This window comes from Pseudonaja textilis, chromosome 10, assembly GCF_049901715.1.
Source record: "Pseudonaja textilis isolate UNSWEBS1 chromosome 10, rPseTex1.2, whole genome shotgun sequence".
Taxonomy (NCBI): domain Eukaryota; kingdom Metazoa; phylum Chordata; class Lepidosauria; order Squamata; family Elapidae; genus Pseudonaja; species Pseudonaja textilis.
Window position 1 is genome coordinate 16172892 of NC_141999.1, and position 19586 is coordinate 16192477.

At 40.6% G+C, this 19586-nt stretch overlaps 2 protein-coding genes across 3 annotated transcripts; both read left to right on the forward strand.

Moving 5' to 3' along the window:
- The first annotated feature begins 264 nt into the window (after positions 1–264).
- On the forward strand, positions 265–10547 carry SMPDL3B (sphingomyelin phosphodiesterase acid like 3B). The gene is made up of 8 exons (XM_026702422.2): positions 265–718; positions 1488–1701; positions 2179–2276; positions 4010–4153; positions 4559–4731; positions 6031–6211; positions 7376–7509; positions 8825–10547. The coding sequence occupies exons 1-8, from the start codon at positions 658–660 to the stop codon at positions 9218–9220; spliced, it is 1401 nt and encodes a 466-aa protein (XP_026558207.2). The 5' UTR covers positions 265–657; the 3' UTR covers positions 9221–10547.
- A 2298-nt stretch (positions 10548–12845) lies between these two features.
- Positions 12846–17941, forward strand: XKR8 (XK related 8). Of its 2 annotated transcripts, XR_015744804.1 has the most exons (4): positions 12922–13766; positions 14945–15144; positions 15783–16660; positions 16779–17941. XR_015744804.1 is itself a non-coding variant. In XM_026702421.2 (3 exons), exons 1-3 carry the CDS (start codon positions 13444–13446, stop codon positions 16514–16516), a joined length of 1257 nt encoding a protein of 418 aa, XP_026558206.2. In that variant the 5' UTR covers positions 12846–13443; the 3' UTR covers positions 16517–17941. The 2 variants fall into 2 exon arrangements, 1 of the variants encoding a protein (XP_026558206.2); XM_026702421.2 differs by having other exon boundaries at positions 12846–13766; positions 15783–17941.
- The last annotated feature ends 1645 nt before the right edge of the window (positions 17942–19586 follow it).

The following is a 19586-nucleotide window of genomic DNA, read 5'->3' on the forward strand; positions in this document are numbered from 1 at the left end:
AATTCATATTCCTCGCTCTCATGTCCATTCCATCCATACCTGGGTCCTATCTCCACATATGACCCTTCCTCTGATCCCCAGGGCCTCATCTGTACATACATTCTATCATCTGATCCTTCGATGGAATAACAGAGTTGTAACACTCTAGAAATCTTGTGTTGATTCAGCAACCACAAGAGCGTTTTTTCCTCTAAACAAGTTAGGTCACTCTGGACTGCTTGATGTAATTTTTGGCAGAGAACCTAAACCTTTACCAATCCCTCCCCACCCACCAAAACTTCTCTGTGAGAAAGAAAACTTGTTCCATCCTGCTACATCAGCAAAGAGCTTGTCAAATGACAGAGTCCAAGGTAACAGATTGAAGGTACAGAGATACTGTAATATAAAGCTTGACCCTTCTCCCCAACAATCTCAGCTATATATTTCCTTCAGTTAAGACACTGTTGAAATACAGGGATTCTGCTAAGCTGGAAGAGATGCCAGGTCAATTCCTCCAGTAAGCCATGAGAGATGTTAAGTTTTTATGTCAAGTCAGTTCCTCCAATAAGCCATGAGTCAAAGATATAGGGGAGGAGATTAAAAGGGCTGACGGATTGCCACAGCTGCACCTACAGAAGACAAAGCAGATCTTCGGTGCTTGTTAGCCACAAAACCAAAATGGACTTTTGGAAGATTCTATTGCTGCTGATGCATTGCAGAAACGTAATTGCAACTTCAGGTATTTTCCATATTTTTTATTGGGAAAGTTGTTTAAAGGAATGTCATTCAACGATAAGTTTCAGGAGGCAATACTTGTCTCTAGAACAGAATATGGGCACCACCCTAAGAGCTGCTTCAAAAGTTGCCACTAAATTGTTGTTTTAAAATGATAGAAGAGGAACATTATGCAGAAGTAATTAATATTTACTATTTAATCGATTTGCTTTTAGCTATATCCTTTCTTGTGGCAGATCAGATGCAAAGAAACTGGCTAAGTTCTGTGCTGTTGCAACTGGCATTCAGTTGGCAAAAATTGAACCTTTTTCAGATTTATTTCCAAACATTAATATTTTCTACTTGTTTTATGTTTTATATTTGGCATGTAGCAGAGACCCCCTTTGGACATGCGCCTTCATCTTAAGGGTCTGATCTGTGTTTATAATTAACTCAGTCCATTGGCCTCATTTGAACCACACATAAATCAAGTCAAGTTTAGGGTTGTCCTTGCCCCACCCATTTCTTCACTTTGGTGCTACTTAATTTTTGGAGGTCGGCTCAGGCATACCATTCAAAATCCAGGAGAAAAAAATTGCTTGTCTTTGGTTTAAGAAAAGGGGATGAATAGTTTTGCGGAGTGGGCTTGGCAAACGTGAGGAAAGCTTGCAATTGCACAGGAACAATCCTGGACATTTTGCTGTTTGAAAGAATGGAACGTTGGTTCTGGTGAATGCAAAAACTGAAACAAATATTGAGCCATTTTATTGTGAATTTTTTGTCTGCTGATGCAGGTTCCTTCTGGCATATCTCAGACCTTCATCTTGACCCAGAGTACCAAAAGTCCTCAGATCCATTGAAGGTGTGTCCATCGGCTGGCACTCAGCCAGTGATCAGTGCAGGAACCTGGGGTGATTACTTGTGCGATGCTCCCTGGATTCTTATCAACTCTTCTATTTATGCCATGAAGAAGATTCTTCCTGATCCAGACTTCATTCTTTGGACTGGGTAAAAAAAAAAATAAAGCATGAGTTCTATGCCTCATAGTAAACAACAGAACAAACTTTTTATTTAACTGCTTAGCTGGCTAACCATTCAAGAATAACTGTTCATTCATTCTTTTAATTAATAACTATCATAACAATTCAGGATTCCCATGCAAATGTATATATTAGTTCAAGAGAGATAGCTTGTTTGTTTGCTTATGTATTTGTTAAATTTATATGCCACCCATGGTTATAGGTTACCTGGGATGGAAATAAACAGCTTTAATGAGGTTCAGAATAAAACAGAGACAATATCTACCTCTCTGTCTTTGTAGATTTCTATCCCTTTTATCTCCTCTTAGTTTAATCACCTATTAGGCTAATTTCATTCACAGTTGAGACCTGGTTTGTACACTTATTTTGTTCTTATATATAGTTTATCTAGGTTTATGCTTAGTATCTGTGGGCTTCACTGGAATGTGTTTTTGCTGTTTTCTAGAGATGATACTCCTCATGTGCCAGATGAAAAGCTGGGAGATAAAATTGTGTTGGAAATAGTAGAAAATCTAACTAACCTGATCAGAGATGTCTTTCCAGGTACAAAATGCTAGAATAAGTGGGCAATAACAAGCTAAGGCTTGTAAAAGGCCATAATCAGATGCAGACTTTTACATTTTGTATATAAGTTAACATGGTACATTTAATATAAGACCTAGGTACTGGAGAAAACAGAGAAAGGAGTACACATGTGGTGGTTTTGTGAAGCTGTTCAATTGTTCTGGTGCATTTTTTTAAATTAAATTGCCATTATTATGCTTGGTTGCAGAGTCAGCCAGATATTTAGACTAGGTTATTATTATTAAAATGAGATGACGTTTAGAGCATTAAAAATACTAAGTTTTGTTTTACTAGCCACAGCCATTCAAGCAGCAGCAAGATCTTGGAAAACAAGAACGGATTTGAATATTTCCACATGGTTGCAAATATGTTGGATATATCACTTTAATAGAAAAATTGATTGAAAAAAATATTTCAGCAATGAAGATGATGACTTCTATCCTATCTGGCTTAAATGTATTATGTGCAACAGAAACATAATGATTGCTTACTAGCCAGGTCCATATTCCTGGTTAATTAAATTAAAATCATATGTATTTTGCTTTCAAATGGTCTTCATTATCCTGAAAATAAGATTATATGAAGTTGCAGAAGTTTTCAAATTCAGAAAATTAGGTGTAAAGTGCACTTTTGGAAAGAAAAAAATCATATTCTAAATTAGTACTAAGCAGTGGGTGTGAAATAATCTTTTTGCTTTATTCCAAATGTTTCGAGACTGCAAATTTTAACATTTCCAGCCACCACAGAGGTGTCAGATTGTGGAAGACAATAACAGAATGTTCATCCTTCAAGATTACTAAGAATATGTTGCCTAAGCAGCAGCAAGTATAGACAAGATAGTATATATTCTGGGTTCTCCAAGAAAGATGTTCCTATTTCAGGATAATGGTCTCCCATGTTTGGTGATTCTCCTGTCTAGGTCCACATTTTGTAAATTAAAATAGATTCAGATAAAAGTTGCACTAATTGTGATTACTCCATGCTTAAGTATACTATCTCTTGTACCCCTGTTCAGATTTTGATGGAACAAATTCTGAGTCCACAAATCTCAGGAAACCATAATGGTTTGGTCTTTGTAAACTCTACCATTCAGATTTGTGTGTAAAGATTTATGCTTGTGGCTTAGCATCAGATCAGTCTAGGATGGCTAAGACAAAACACGTGTGATTTGCTTCTCCCTACTTTATTTTTTTAGTATTTATTTGATTTGTCAATTGCTTACAAGATACAGGTATAAGAATAAATATAGTTTTGAATACATGAGATAGATACTTATAAGAAAAATAAAAAACAATAGGACAGGGACGGTAGGCACGATTGATGCGCTTATGCACGTCCCCTACAGGCCTCTTAGGAAGCGGGTGAGGTCAATAGTAGACAGTTTAAGGTTAAAGTTTTTGGGGTTTGGGGAAGAAACCACAGAGTCAGGTAGAGTAGTCCAAACATTGACCACTCTGTTGCTGAAGTTGTATTTTCTGCGGTCAAGTTTGTTGCGGTTAACCTTGAGTTTGTATCTATTGTGTGCGCTTGTATTGTTATGATTGAAGCTGAAGTATTCATTTGCAGGTAGGACATTGCAATGTATGAATTTATATACTATATTTAGTATATAAAATTATATATATATATGTATGTATGAATGAATGAATGAATGACAGATTTATTTCTTATACTATTCTCTTCCAAGCTATGTTCTTTTCTGCTTCCTTCAGATACTCAGGTCTATCCAGCAATGGGCAACCATGACTTCCACCCCAAAAATCAGCTTCCAGCGGAGGAAAACATGATCTACAATGCAATAGCAGACTTATGGCACCCCTGGATTGATGAGCCCTCCATACAGACGTTCAAAACAGGCATGTGATGGCAGATTGTGTTGTAGCATTTTAAATTAACCTGAGAGGCAGTACTGAAATGCAATTGCCCCCCTCCCCAAATTCTTTCCTCTGGTTCTACATAAGGGGCCGTAAGGAAATGAACTGGAATTAGTAGCCCATTCAAACAATCCAGTTAATCAAATTAATTGCTTTCTACCAGTGGTGGGATTCAAATTTTTTTACTACTGGTTCTGTGGGTGTGGCTTGGTGCACATGGCAGGGGAAGGATATTGTAAAGTCTCTAGTCAGAGGTGGGATTTGCCGGTTCTCTGAACTGCTCAAAATGTCTGCTACCGGTTCTCCAGAACTGGTCAGAACCTGCTGAATACCAACCTCTGCACCAGATGCTCTCTGGTCCAAATTGATTTATTGGCTGTTTTGCAGGTGCTTTCTACAGTCAATCGCTGCCTGGTGTCGGACCAAGGAGGCGAATAATTGTCCTCAACACCAATCTGTACTATGAAAATAATAAACGGACCATGAATCTGGAAGATCCAGGAGGCCAATTCCGATGGCTGCAAACTCTGTTGACCAAAGCATCAGAAACAGGAGAAAAGGTTTCTTTCAGATGTCTTAATTTTATTGTTTTAAACAATAAGTCCAAACCTTTTGGGGACAGATAATTATAATCAGGATAATTTCTCAACTCAACTGCAAAAATACATTCAGCACTATTGTGCTGTCCAGACGGTATATAGTTAATTGGGAATTGAGATAGTTAAGTTAGAATTGGGAGCTGTCCCCTTAAGGGAATGCCTCATGGGAAATGTAGTTAATGCATCCTGGGAAATGTAGTTCATGTCATGTGGTCACATCTGTAATCCTGATTGGTCACTGAATTGACCCTTGGTTGGGTTGGGGGAGTTTCCTTTACTCTTGCTTGGACCCCAGCCCCATGCTGGTGTTTCACCCTTTGCTCCATCGTTATGGGATGAAGATCACTATAATTTTACACTATGAAGTCAGCTATGCAAAGATTTGGATTTCAGATGAATCTTGACATAACTGTGAGTTACACCTTGAGAATGCCTTGTGATCCAATAAAGAAACTTTGTATGGAAGCCTTTGTAGAGTTGCCTGTCTGTCTTTATATTCAGCCAGCAATTTAAAGACAGAACAACTATGAAGCGATTGCAAAAGGTATACCTCTGGAATGCCAACACATTTCATTAGTGTCATAATTTCAAGAAGGAATTGTTAAAGGATACATATGTAATTAAGTCACAATCCATGGTTTAAGCCAAGGGTCTTCAAACTTGGCAAGTTTAAGACTGGTGGACTTCAACTCCCAGAATTCCTGAGCTAACATGACTGGAGGAGGAATTCTGGGAGTTGAAGTCCACAAGTCTTAAAGCTGTCAAGTTTGAAGACCCCTGGTTTAAGCCATAATTAGGTTTACATGACATGATAAGGCATAAGCATGGTTTGATTTGTAATAATAAAAATCAGGATAAACATATATTTAATAGATAAAACTAAACCATATTACGACTTAGTGTGGTATGTATGAATCTAGCCAAAGGGAGTAGGAATCATAGATTGTAAGATTTACAAAGGGCCTTGGAAACCATTAATTCCAACTTTCTTATGCAGTTTAGGAGAAAGGTTGGTTTCAGATTTAAAAATATCTATAACAGGAATTTCAGGTCCATATAGGTTGAGAGAACAAATCTTGAGAGGATATAGGGAAAAGCAGAAATTTGGAGCCAGCTCTGGATCCGACCTCTTCCCAAAACATTGATCAGGCTAGCTAATGATCATGGGAGCATTAGCTTGGCGAAGGCTAGGAAACTGTATCCTGCGATCTTTAATATGTCATTTTCCCCCCTGACTATCCCTTGTCTTTTCTATCTCAGGTCTATATTATTGGGCATGTTCCTCCTGGCGTCTTTGAAAAGAAACGAGGCAAACCCTGGTTCCGAAAACACTTCAATCAAAGATATACAGAAATCATTCAGAAACATCATGCTGTAATTGCAGCACAATTTTTTGGGCATCACCATACGGATAGTTTTAGAATGTTCTATGATAACACAGGTACATCCCCTGGAATTCTCTGGATGTCTTCCAGTCTGTAAAGTAACAGGGTTGTGGGGCAAACTTACTTTAAGGTAAAGGTAAAGGTTCCCCTCGCACATACGTGCTAGTTGTTTCCAGCTCGGGGTGGGGGGGGATAGTGCTGATCTCTGTTACAAAGCCGAAGAGCCAGCACTACCGAAGACGTCTCCGTGGTCAAGTGGCCAACATAACTAAACACCGAAGGTGCACAGAACGTGGTTACCTTCCCACCAAAGGTGGTCCCTATTTTTCTACTTGCATTTTTATATGCTTTCAAACTGCTAGGTTGGCAGAAGCTGGGACAAGTAATGGAAGTTCACTCCGTTATGTGGTGCTAGGGATTCGAATGGTCAAATTGCCAACCTTTCTGATTGACAAGCTCAGCGTCTTAGCACTGAGCCACAGGAAGGCAAATATCAAGGCTGGAATCTTGGCAACTATCTAAAGATGTCCCATGTCTGCCAGAACCTCTGACAACTGGAAAAAATACAGTTTAGCAGCATAGTTAAAACAAAGTTTCTTTAAAAACAGAATGGACAATATGAAATGGTGTAGGGTCTCCTGTCAGGGTTGGACTAGAAGACCTCCAAGGTCCTTCCAACTCTGTTATTCTGTTATTCAACAAAACTTCCAGTTACATTAGCTGCCAAAAAAGCCTATAATAAAATAATATTTGCCCAGGGATAAGATCTGTGTTCTGAATCCACCAGCAATTAATTAATTTATATTAATTAAATTAATTAAATTAATTGTTTTAATTAATTAATTTTAATTAATTTAGTTAATTTAATGAATTAATTTAAATTAATTCAATTAATTAATTTAAATTAATTAATTTAAATTAAATTAATTTAAATAATTAATTTAAATTAATTCAATTAATTTAAGATAAAGGGGGTGCCCCAAAGGCGGTCGCAAGGTTTGCATTGCCAAAGGCAGTTCCTTGTCTCATCCGCCAATTGACACATTGTTGGGACTTGAATGCCACTATTCCTATCTGCATATCACTCCTTGCTCCATCATGGGTTATATCCTGTTACGGTCTGGCATGGAACTGACAATAACAATCAGTCCTGAAAATAAAACTGTGTGTGTATGTGTGCGTGTGATCAAATTCCTGACGTAGTTTGTCTTCTCTTTCAGATTCCCCGATCAGTGTCATATTTTTAGCTCCAGCAATTACACCTTGGAAGACAAGCTTGCCAGGTGTGAAGAACGGAGCCAACAACCCTGGCATCCGTGTTTTTAAATACGACCGTGAGACTCTGCTCGTGAAGGTAGAAAGAGAATTCCATTTACTTATGTTTGTCTCCAAGAAATCAGGGTGCCGTACAGTGGTGGGATTCAAAATGTTTTACTACTGGTTCTGAGGGCGTGGCTTCGTGGGCATGGCGTGGCTTGTTGGGCGTGGCAGGGGAAGGTTTCTGCAAAATCTCCATTCCCTTCCCTTCCCACCCCACTAACCTGCTTTCCAGCTCCGTTCTCCTGTGCAGGGCAACCAAAGAAGATCCAGCCAATCAGCTGGGACTTAGGAGGCAGAGAATAGATGGGGGTGGGGCCAGTCAGAGGTGGGATTTGCCGGTTCTCCAAACTATTCAAAATCCCCACTACTGGTTCTCCAGAACTGGTCAGAACCTGCTGAATACCACCTCCGTTGCCAGACCCGGAGGTGATCCGTGTAGCTACTGAGGGCAAGTTATTTTGCCCACTAAAGATTTCTGGATGGTCCCAATTGAACTGGACTACTGTGACTTGTTTGAACCCTATTCATGTTGACAGTGTTGGGGAGGAACAAGGGAGATGCTGTAGATAGCAGAGCAATAGCTATGAGGATCCTGCCTGACCATCAGGATTATGATGATTCAAAAAAACCTTGAAATGCAATGTTAAGTTTACTTGACTGACAGAGCATCCTGCCATGGAAAATCCAGTTGTGTTAGTTGTCCTGGTTGCTACAGCCCAGGAAAGTAAAATGAAAAAAGTGGAGAGTGAATTGGATCTTCTTTTTGTCTGCCTTGACAGAGGACAAAGGAAATGTAACAGCTGTCAGGCACAAAAAGTCAGGACCACTAGTTGGGTTACATATTCAAGTTTATACACAAGAATCTGGTCAACTAAAGTTCAGTACAAATTGGCCCCAAATAAGAATTCAGAAGGAGTGGACTTGGAGCACTTGAGGGAATGCAATGACTCTAAGCTGATGATGTGTTTAACTTTGCCCACAGTTCTGCCTGCTCTTCTCTACCAGGGGTGTCACTCTTGCAGCCTGCGGGACGGATGCAACATGGCCTGGCCACAGCCACCTACATTTTAGCGAAGGGTGGGGAAGTTGCGATATGTCACGTGATATGACGCTGCAAGTTTGACTCTCTTGTCCTACACTATCTTCATTATTATTAAGCTTTTTACATAAGGCTACAAAAATGTATATGTTTAATAGATGGGACCAAAGAGTTGAGTTCTCTATATGTTTTTGCTGCTATTGCATTCGGTAGTTGTCCGAATTTCTGCAGCCTGAATCTGGTAGCTCTCTCTGATCAGTTTAAACAGATTTCTTAGTATTTCTTCCAAATGTTTTCTGTTCCATTTTAGGATATAATAACTTACTATTTAAACCTCACCCATGCTAACATGGGTACTCCTGAGTGGAAAAAAGAATACAGCCTGACAGAGGCATACGAGATCCCGGATGGTTCTGTTCGCTCCATGCATTTGGTCCTGGAGAAGCTTATGAGAGATAAAAGTCAGCTCCAGAAGTACTACCGATATAATTCAGTGCAGTACGATAGCACATTCTGCAATGACAGCTGCCAGACAGATCACATCTGTGCTATCAGAGAAGTTGACTTTGAAAAATACAATCAGTGTGTTATAGCCAGAAGTGCTGCAGCTGCAACCCCAGTTCTAGACATTTTCTTACTTTGCCCCACCATGGGTCTCATTACTTTAGGCCTATTGGACATCTTGAGCAAGCTGGGCCACCAATAGCACCAAGTGAGTTCCACAGGAACAAATAAGAAACACAGAATGTAGTGACAGTCACAAGTGCCAGCATCCTGAGAATTTTAGACCATCCATTTCTGATGAATTTTTGAACTGCAAACTCATCTGATCAAAATTATTATTTTTTCTTGCACTGGGATGGTGCAAGGTCTTCCTTGGAAAAAAACAAATAAACACTTAAGCGGCAAAGCTTCTAATCTAAGAGTATCATTGCTATGACTTCAAGAGTTAGGGATTAGGGCGTTATGCTGCAGTGGCATAAAAGGGTGCTTCCAACTGATGTTAGTGAAAGAGATGGTTCTGATGGACTGTGCCAGAGCACGGACTCCTCTTCTTTAACATCCACATGAAATTGATGCTGATACCAATTTTACATCTCCACTCCAGGCTGAGTAAATGACATTTTGGAATTCTTCATTTGATACCCAAAGGCTATAAAGAACGGGATTCAGTGAAACAAGTTCATCTGAAAACTCAGTGATTTATGCTAATGTCTTCACTTGCATAAGATGTGTAAAAACATGCAATATGTATAAACTAACACAATTGTTTGACCGGAAATTTTTATCTTCTGTTGAGGGCACCTTGGAATCACAGTTTCAACACAATTTCAAAGGATTGTTTGTTTGGGTTTTTACTGCCCTAAATTGAGAGTAAGGGGAATTTTTCTTTATACAAACCTTGTTAACTTTCAGGAAGGAAGTAAACCCACTCTTCTAGAGAGCTTTTGCTGAGAAGCCAACTTAGATGGACAGTAGCTCTGCAGTATGGTTGATTTTAGGTTGTAGACTGTTATATTTTTAGAATTGTAAGCCACTCGTGACCCAAGCGGTATTGTAACATTCAAAAGTCCACAAATAGATAAATGTGGTTGAGTTGGGTGGGGTGGGGTTGGTTTTGAGTGTGATCTCATCCATTGTGTCTGTAAACCCATCATAGTTAACAAACTATAATGGGGGGGGGAGTATTTTTAAATGCACTGTGTAGATCCCAGCACATGACTTTCAATGACTCAGTTGTTTATTTCATTTCCTATTTTATTCTATGTCTACAATGCCATAAAAGCAATAAGGGAAGACTTGCAATGACACAGAATTTCACCTCAATAGAAAGGCAGGCCTTGTACAGAGAAATAAAAGTGCACATTCAAAACTAACCCTCTAATCTTTCTGTCTACACCATGATATCAGATCCAGATTTTCATATTCTGATAAACCATTCTGGCTTTTTTTTTAATTTGGTGTGCTGGTTTCTAATTGTTGTTTTACCATAAACTATTATTAAAGGATCCATGATTCAATTTGGAGTTCAATTCGGAGTCTCTTAATTTTCTGGATTTTCCTGGAGCAGACAATCTTTTAACTTCAGCAATTTAACAAACGCACACACTCACACAAATATGAGGTTTATTGACTTAATAGAACTTAAATGGCTTAGGGTAAACAATAAAAGCAGTAATATTCTACATGGAATAGAGGAACTTAAGGGGATGATTCAGGATCAGTCATTTCACAGCTACTGTTTAATGTTTTTTCAAGTTTTCACAGTGATAAAACAAAAGATTTCCTGGAATCTGAAGATAATATTTACATATAGGGCAGAAGAAGTTGCTTTGACTTAGGTTCCAATCACTTTTATTGTCCGATTAAAGAAAAAAAATGTAATATAAAAACAGATGAGGGGACATACCAATGCTCCAAAATAAATAATCTTCAAATATTTTTGACTACCAATTTTGACTATTGGTAATTTATGTGGGAACTACAATGGTGCTTTGAGGTTTGCGAATCTTTGGGATTTTCAGTATTTCTGCATAAATATGGCCTAAAAACATGATCTGTTCTCCATAGAAAACTCTAGAATTACAGTGCAGCTCCAGGCATATTTTTCTGACAACTTATTAACTCCAACTGTCTTCAAAGGATTTTAGCCTTGAATGTGTTTAACTTGGGCTTTTGAGGGCTGATGAAAAGGAAACAAGAGTTGAGGGAATTGTCTTTTAATTCTAGTATGTGTCAAACTGCATGATTCAAAATACTTAAGAACTTAGAATAACCAATTGAAAACAATGAAAGTGTCATGAGAACATTGGTTTTGCAACAGTTTTAAATTAGGCATTTTACAGTATTACTCAACCTATGAAAAAGGGAATAAATACATCAGAATGCACAAGAAAATATTTAGCACGAAGGTTTGGAATTGACCTTATCCAGTTATTCCTGCTGGGAACTTAAACTTTTCATAAATACCTACAGGTAGTCCTTGACTTAACAAGTATTATAATTGAGTTAAAACTGCCAGAGTTTGCTAGCTGTGTTTTATGGCTTCCTGTTCCACGAACCTCTCTCTATCTATGTATAGGTAGTCCTCAACTTACGACCACAACAGAGCTCAAAATGGATGTTGTTAAGTGAGAAATTTGTTGAGTTTTACCCCATTTTACATTTTTTCTCACCAGGTTTGTTAAGTGAATCTCTTAAATTATTAACATGGTTAAGCGAATCTAGATTCCCCATTGACTTTGCTCAACAGAAGGTCGCAAAAGGGAATCATATAACTCCGGGACACTGCCAGCATCATAAATGTGAGTCAATTGTCAAACATCTGAATGTAAATCACATGACCATGGGGATGCTGCAACGGTCATAAGTGTGAACAATGGTTGTAAATCACTTTTTTTCAGTGCCGTTGTAACTTCGAATGGTCACCAAATGAACTGTTGTAAGTCGTGGACTACCTGTATGTATGTATGTGTGTATGTGTGCACCCAGCCAATCATCTCTGTAATTTAACTATGCTTAATTGTAAGGTGACCAACTTTTTTACAATGAGAAGGAGGACACAAATAAATTGAAGAAAAAGAACAAAGCCTCTTGCACACTCTCTCAAAACAATTCTCCTGTGTGGAGCACATGCGTCTCATAATTGCGTCTCGCCGCACTGTACCGAGCCTTGATGAATTGTCATGTCAAATATAAATACATCACATCACATGCAAAGGATCGGATCGGCATCGATCAAATACGGAGATTTACAGATTAGTCTCCAAATATCAAAAAGGAGGACATGTAGGAGGACACTTTTTGAGGGAGGACAGAATTTACGAAAGAAGGACTGTCCCCCCTAAAGGAGGACGGTTGGTCACCTTATTAAGTGAATAAACCCAAATTGGAGGGCTGGATGGGGAATTAGAGGAAGTCCTACATTAACATCTCCCAAAGGTGTTTTTTCAAGAGGCAACTGGACTTTCTGGTTTTCCTTTGGGACAACCGTGACCTGGATGACTGAGAATCTCCATCCTACATTAACATTTGGCACAGCCTTCTTTGTACAGATCCAAGAGGAAAGCATGGACTTTGGGTGTTTCTGTCACTCCATGCAAAAAAGGCGCTTGATATCACAAGGCCCGAAGCCTGCATCAAAGAGATTATCCCGGCCATCTTTTGCACCTCAGCCCCATATGCAAAATAAAAAAAATGCCTCAATGCAAGGGAAGAAAAGGTGATTTGCCTCAATGCAAAAGAAAAAGTTTGGCGTAGGCCAAGGCAACCCCGGGATTTCCAGCCGACGTGTGAAAGGTGTGTCGACCCAGCCTCGACGCTCCCTTTTCAAGGCGGTCCCAGCAACCCGTCTCGGGGTAAACAGACGGAGGAGGAGGAGGAGGAGGAGGGCAGGCTTACCCCTCTTGCCCTTCCAAGCCGAGAAAGGAGGCCGGGCGGCTCACGAGCTCCGCTTTCTCCTCACTGGGTCCCGCCTCTCTCCTCCGGGGAAAGCAGGCCCGGAGGCGGGAGAAGCGAAAGTGGGGAGGTCATGCAGCGTCCGGGGCGTCCCGCTCCGAGCCGCTGCCGCCGTCGAGGAGAAGCCCGGCTTTCCTCGCTCCCTCCAGGTCGGAGACGGGGAGAGGCAGCGGCCAGGAAGGCGCGCGGACCGGCTCCTCATAAGAAGGGACGGCAGTGGTCCGTCCCGGGGCGGGGAAGGGGCGTTTGCAAAGCCCGGAGGAGGCTTAGGGGTGGGGTTTGAGGGGGGAATCCCGGCGAAGTTTCTCTTTAGCGAGAAGCGGAGCTTCACTCCTCCCAGCAACCCGCGGTCGGCGAGGCGAGGCTCTGCAACTGCTCCGGAGGAGCCAAAGCGGCCGTCCCCCGCCCGGAGGGGCCTCCTCCTACTCCAGCCCTCTCCAGGCCCTTTTTCCCCTGCCGTCCAACGGGACCATGGCTAGGACTGGCTGCGGTCCTGGCTGCAGCCTTCCCCAGCCGCCCCCGTTCCGCTTTCTGGACCTGGCCTTTGCCCTGGTGGGCACCCTCGCCTTCCTGCTGGACTTTGTGGCCGACGTGTGGGTGGCTGCCAGCTACCTCCGAGCCGGCCACTTCCACTGGGGCGGGCTGGTGCTGGTGCTGCTGCTCCTCTCCTCCCTGACGACCCAGTTCTTTAGTTGGGCTTGGTTCCGGAGTGACTCCGATAAAGAAGGCCTCTCCCAGCCATCTGCCCGGACTTCGAAGCTGCTCCATGTCCTACAGCTCGGCTACCTGTACAGGTAAGAGCAGCAGGGGATGCTTCTGTTCATTGACTCAGGCAAATTGCAGGCGGCAGCACATTCTTCCCCTTGAATACACAACATATCTAAACAAATGGGAGTTTCCATCACACCCTACCAACCTGACTGAACTCCGGCTGCTTTTGTCCACATGCCAGAGTCCACATCCACGCACCAGACTCTCAACTAACTTGGTTGGCTGAGTTTTAGAATGATGGACGGGGCCTTGAGTCATAAGCGGCAATGATAGCGTGGGCTGCCAAGAACTTGGCCAAAGTAGGCAAACGCGAATTAGCCTAGTGGGTTAAGCCCCAAAGAAGCTTCTTGGGTGAGAAGTGAAACGTCTTCAAAGAAAAAAGAAAAATCAGAAAGTCCAGTTGCCTCTTGAAAAAAAAAACACTTTTGGGACAATCATGACCTAGATGACTGAGAATCTCCGTAGACATGTAGTGGGTTAAGGTACAGTTGGCTGCACAAACAATAATGCTAGAAGCCTTTATGGCTGCATTATGTGTGAACTTAATTATCCAGGTAACTACACTTACCTTGCATATTTCCTGGAATGAGAAGAAAAGTGAAGTCTGTTAGGAGGTATTGCTTTTAGGGATCGTTTAGGATCTTCTAGTAAAAATATATACTTCTCTAACATCATAGAGGAAGTACTGGCTGCTGGGTGTTTTTGACCTGCCTGGCTCACTGTTGTGGCCATATTGCAGGGCAGAGAGTCCTTGACTTACAACCACAGTTGGGTATCAGACTTTCTGTGGCTAAGCCAGGTGGTTGTCCATGAGTTCCACATGATTTTACAACTTTTTTTGGCCATGATTGTTAAGCAAATCGTTGCAGTTGTTAAGTGAATCAGATTTTCCTATGACTTTGTCAGAAGCTAACTGGAAATAGGATCACATAACCCTGGGATGCTGCAACCATTGTAAATACATGCTAGTTGCCAAGTGCCTGAAACTTGATCACATGACCATGGAGATATTGCAATGGTCATAAATATGAGGATTGGCCATGTCAGGTTTTTTCCCCAGTGCCCTTGTAACTTCAGTCACTCAATAAATGGTTGTAAGTCAAGAACTAACTGTAAAGTTTCTTAGGCCTGCCATATGAGAAATGTTCCCATTGCATTCTTTCATAATTTTCAGTCTTGCTTTCTGTGTTGCCTTGCAAAGGTGTCTCTGTGTCCTGAGGGTCGGTTTCCAGGCGTGTAAGATGGAAGATCCAACAGCAATTCATAATCAGGCCTTTGCCATTTTCCTGTCACACGATGTCAGTCTCTTGCGCCTCTTTGAGACCTTTCTGGAAAGCGCACCTCAGCTCATCCTGGTGATCTACATCATCTTACACACCAACCAAGCTGAGATATTTCAAGGTGAGTGCCAGTTGGGAGGAGCCAGGTTTGGAGGAATGTGAACTTTCACTGGCATAAATTCCTGCTGTTTGCAGTTCTAGTCAACCACTCAGTCATGTAGGTGAGAAGGGCGATGGAAATAAATAAATAAATAAATAAAATCCAGTAGTGGATGTCAGCATTTTTTGTAGCCCAGTTCTTCAGCCTCCTGGGAATTTAGGGTTTGTAGATATATAAAAACAATGTGGAAAAATAACATCGGGTTAAACCTTGTTAATTTGTTCATCAAATTGGAAAAGGATGTTCAAAATCAAATCAAAATTTGTCCACCCACAAAGTAACAATACAGTGGAGATCTTATTAATACTAACTTAATATTGACTCTTCAAACTCTCATCAAGTAATCAGTCCTGAGTCAAGGATTACATGTAGGTTCCTTCTTGATTTTATTGTCAGTGTGTAGGGGATTGCATAACAGCGCAAAAAATAGTGAATTCACTAGGAGTTACAATAATTTAAATAATTGAATAATTCCTGAGGTACATGGGAGAGATCTTGCTGCCCCTTTCCAGCACCAGTACTTCGACGTTTGCAATGTGGGAAGTTCTCCTTCAACCTGACCGCTGTTTCCACTGCCTTCTCCCTTGTTTTCCTTGCAGTACTTGGGATTTGTACATCTTTTCTGTGTATCACCTGGGCCCTCTTGGATTACCACCAGACCCTGCGTAGCTTCCTGAGGGACAAACACAAGTTGGCCTTCCTGTCTTCGGTCCTCTACTTCCTGTGGAACTTCCTGTTGATGTGTCCTCGCATTCTTTCATTGGCAGTCTTTGCAGTTGTCTTCTCGGGCTACATTTTCCTCCACTTCCTAGGCATCTGGTTGGTCATGTTTCTCTGGGTCTCCTTGCAAGGGACAGACTTGATGGAACATGAAACCTTTGAGTGGTTTTACCGAGCTACAGTAGCCGTTATCCTCTATTTCTGCTGGTTCAATGTGGCCGAGGGGAAAACACGCCACCGCTCAGCTATTTACCACGTTTTCCTATTTGTGGATAATGGCATCCTGATTGTGTCGTGGTGGTGGTACAGAATTCCCTTGAGTTGGGATTCCCAAGTGTGCTTTGCACTTCTGGCTGCCCTGGTCTGTTATGCCCTTGGCATTTTCTTTAAATGCGTCTATTACAAGTGTTTTCATCCCACTATGAAAACTGCACTCATTACGGATTACGATGAAGTAGACAGCAATGATGCTGTTGTGTTCCGGCAAATGGTTATAAAAAAACCCATCATCAACCATCGGACATATAGACTCTCTTGGAGCTTCTTTGCTGGCCCTTTGGCAGAGGAGACTCAGCACCAACAGAATGGGACCATCAGTGATATGTATCTATGAGCCATGCTGTTTAGGGCAGCCAAGACAAGACTATAGTTGAATTAGATTCAGAAAACATTTGTACCAGTTTGCCTGCTGAAATCATGTCTATGTTTCTTCCAGGATTAGCAACATAAGCTAAATCAAATAAGCTAGGAAGGAAATGTTATTAGTTAAGGATGAGATTGTTGAAGAGAATCTTTAGCAGGGGGTAGAAGATATGATGCAACATCAGCAGGTATGGCCAAACAAGGCCTAAGTTGAAGAATGCTAGGAAATGTAGTTAGCAAATTCAGATGTTCATAGGTACATCATTATTGTTTTTGATGTCTCTAATCTGGATTCTATGACTTGCACCGTATGGTGGATTGCAATACTTCTAAGTTCTGGCGCACTTTTCAAACTTTATATCTTTAATCTTAAATTCAGGCCTTCACTTCACTGTACTTGACTTCCCACCTGCCCGTGTTCTGATGTTACACGAGAAAAAATTAGTTGAAATGGTCATATGCTTCCCCTTTTCTTTAATGTGTCCATCAGAAAGGTTCCAAACTGCCACTTCTCCTTTTTAACTAGTTCTTGCCATAGTATCTGAACTATGACATCAAGGTTTCTATGGATATCATAGTTTATCTGGAAAAACACATAATCCTTAAAGCGTAAGCTATAAACTGACTTTAATATACCACTTTGAAGATGAGCTATAGTTTAGAATATGCTATAGTTCATGGTGCTGAGACATTTCCAATCTCATTGAGATGAGGAAGTTTATAAACCTGGTAGTTCACTGTAATTATCTATGGCTTGATATGGGGACTGATGGAAATAGAATTCTAAAATGCCTGGAAGACATTAGACTTTGCTTTAATGCAACATCTGGATTAGCTGGAGTAGCTTCAGCCCTTCTCCTCTGTTCTACTTGATTTTGGATACCTGTTCCCAAATAGTTTATATTTCAAGAGTTTTGAGAGGACAGTCCTTATTCCAATTTCCAAGTTATCTTGAAGGGAAGCTTAGAAAACATGCCTAACACTTCTGGATTTGGCTCTCTTCCTATGCCTTATGTGGCTAATTTTAAAAAGTGTTACTTTAGATTTTCACAATGATTCAGATTGACTGGAATCAGCAAAAATATATCTGGCAGAAATGTGCATATTCAACATATTCAAGCCTCTAATACACAAGATTCAAGTTGGAGTGGAGGGAATAGCAAAGCTCTAGGGAAGGATTTAGTATACATACTTGGGCATTAAAAAAAAATCCAAACCCTCTCCTGCTTTTCACTTCAGAAAGTGGATACACTAGTCTTAACCTCTCGCCCTCCTTTCGCTAAACTTTCTCCCAGTTTATTATTTTTTTATATATAGTAATGCCAAATTCAGTGCAACTGTTAATTTATTGACACTTCTGAAATGTTTAGCCTGAGTAAAGTATTTCACTTCCTGTTCATCTGTGCTATTTTCACAGCACCTACAAGGGGTTAGATAAAAGGTTACATCCTATCCAGAAAACAATGGTAATTAAATATGTTGTCCATTTTTATGTCCACTATGTTGGTTGGGACCAGAGTGCCATTACACATTAAAGAGAAATTAGCTAGGGAAGCTTACAACTTCAAAATGGGATGCAAATCCTTTTTGTCTTCAACATTTTGAAAGGCTGGCCAAAGCAACTTGTTAGCAAGTAAGAGGATACTATAACCATGGTCATAGAACTGGTAATTTTTGCTCCAATGTAACAGGCCAGTTTCACAGGTGGCTCTCCAAAAGGGTCAGCTAACGGGTTTACTACTATGTGCCCTACCATAAGGTACCTGATATAAGTGCCTTATTCTGCTTATTGTGTCCTTCTCGGTACAGAGAGATGTCAGTTAAAATGCAAATCCAAAGCAAACTGCTGAGGGTCCTGATAGAATTTAATGATGTTCCAAATCCAGTCATTTCTTTATGGGCTAGTGCATTTCTTTGTGGGCTAATGCATGCAAAGGTCTGAAGAGCAAGATTATTCTTACTTGTTCCTGTAGTTCAATCATATGAGATTTCATGACATAAGTGTGCTAGATATATTCTGAGTGAAACGTAATCTAGAAGCATGGAGGATCAATATTTAATTCCTAGATCCTGCATAATTGGCCACCTTGGCAAGAACTACTGAGAGATAAATTTGAAAAACCATGGGTCACGCATTGCTGGTGTTACCAGAGCCTTAATGTCATTTTTAAGCAAATGTGATCAAACTGGCCATGTCTGTTTCGAAACAAGGAAGCAATACCTAGAGCAGAGGTGTCCAAACTTGGCAACTTTAAAACTTGTGGACTTCAACTCCCAGAATTCTGAAAGTTGAAGTCCACAAGTCTTAAAGTTGCCAAGTTTGACCTCTGACTAAATACATTCCGTAATTTGCCTCAGAAATATAATTCTCAGAATATCAATTCTTCTTTGTGCCTCCTGAGAATTCTGGGAGTTGTAGTTCCGGAACTACAGTATTTTTTCTATGCTGGCTGGAGAATTCTGGGAGTTGAAGTTCACAAGTCTTAAAGTTGCAAAGTTTGGGGACCCCTGACCTAAAGCCTTGTTTCAGAATCAGAGTCCAATTCTTGTATGGTATTCAGCTAAAAAGAAAAATCACACCCATCTAGCCTTTTCTGTACTTATTGCAAACAACATATTTGGAAGCAAAAAAATAAAAGCAGGCAGAATACTTTTCACAGGGCACACTTCATTTCACTCAGTTCAACGGTTTAAACACATGGCAACTGTCTCTTAGTAATCTCAGCCTGACGAGGTAACTTTTGCTATGGACAATAAGGGCAGAGCCAAGTATAAAAGCCCAAGATTCCACTGACACCACTTAAGAAAAGCAAGAGTTTTAGATTTATTTTCTGTCTTACAGAGAACACCTTGAATAAGCCCTGTATGTAAGGTAGGGTAAAAGACACGCAGAGCTGGCACAGCTTAATGATTTTCAGTAGACCAGTAAGAATTTCTGATCTTCACTTATTTGAGAGAAATCACAATCCTCCAGCTATCCAAACTTGTGAGCAATTCTGAGAAGAATTTCCAGGAAAAAGGGAAAATAAAGAACAATTGAA

Bases quoted from the DNA above. Each gene is read 5' to 3' on its own strand.
- SMPDL3B (XM_026702422.2), top strand. From the start codon at position 658: ATGGACTTTTGGAAGATTCTATTGCTGCTGATGCATTGCAGAAACGTA. The intron at 719-1,487 runs GTATTTTCCATA...CTGCTGATGCAG, and splicing joins AAACGTAATTGCAACTTCAG to GTTCCTTCTGGCATATCTCA. The intron at 7,510-8,824 runs GTAGAAAGAGAA...GTTCCATTTTAG, and splicing joins GTGAGACTCTGCTCGTGAAG to GATATAATAACTTACTATTT.
- XKR8 (XM_026702421.2), top strand. From the start codon at position 13,444: ATGGCTAGGACTGGCTGCGGTCCTGGCTGCAGCCTTCCCCAGCCGCCC. The intron at 13,767-14,944 runs GTAAGAGCAGCA...TGCCTTGCAAAG, and splicing joins CAGCTCGGCTACCTGTACAG to GTGTCTCTGTGTCCTGAGGG. The intron at 15,145-15,782 runs GTGAGTGCCAGT...TTTTCCTTGCAG, and splicing joins CCAAGCTGAGATATTTCAAG to TACTTGGGATTTGTACATCT.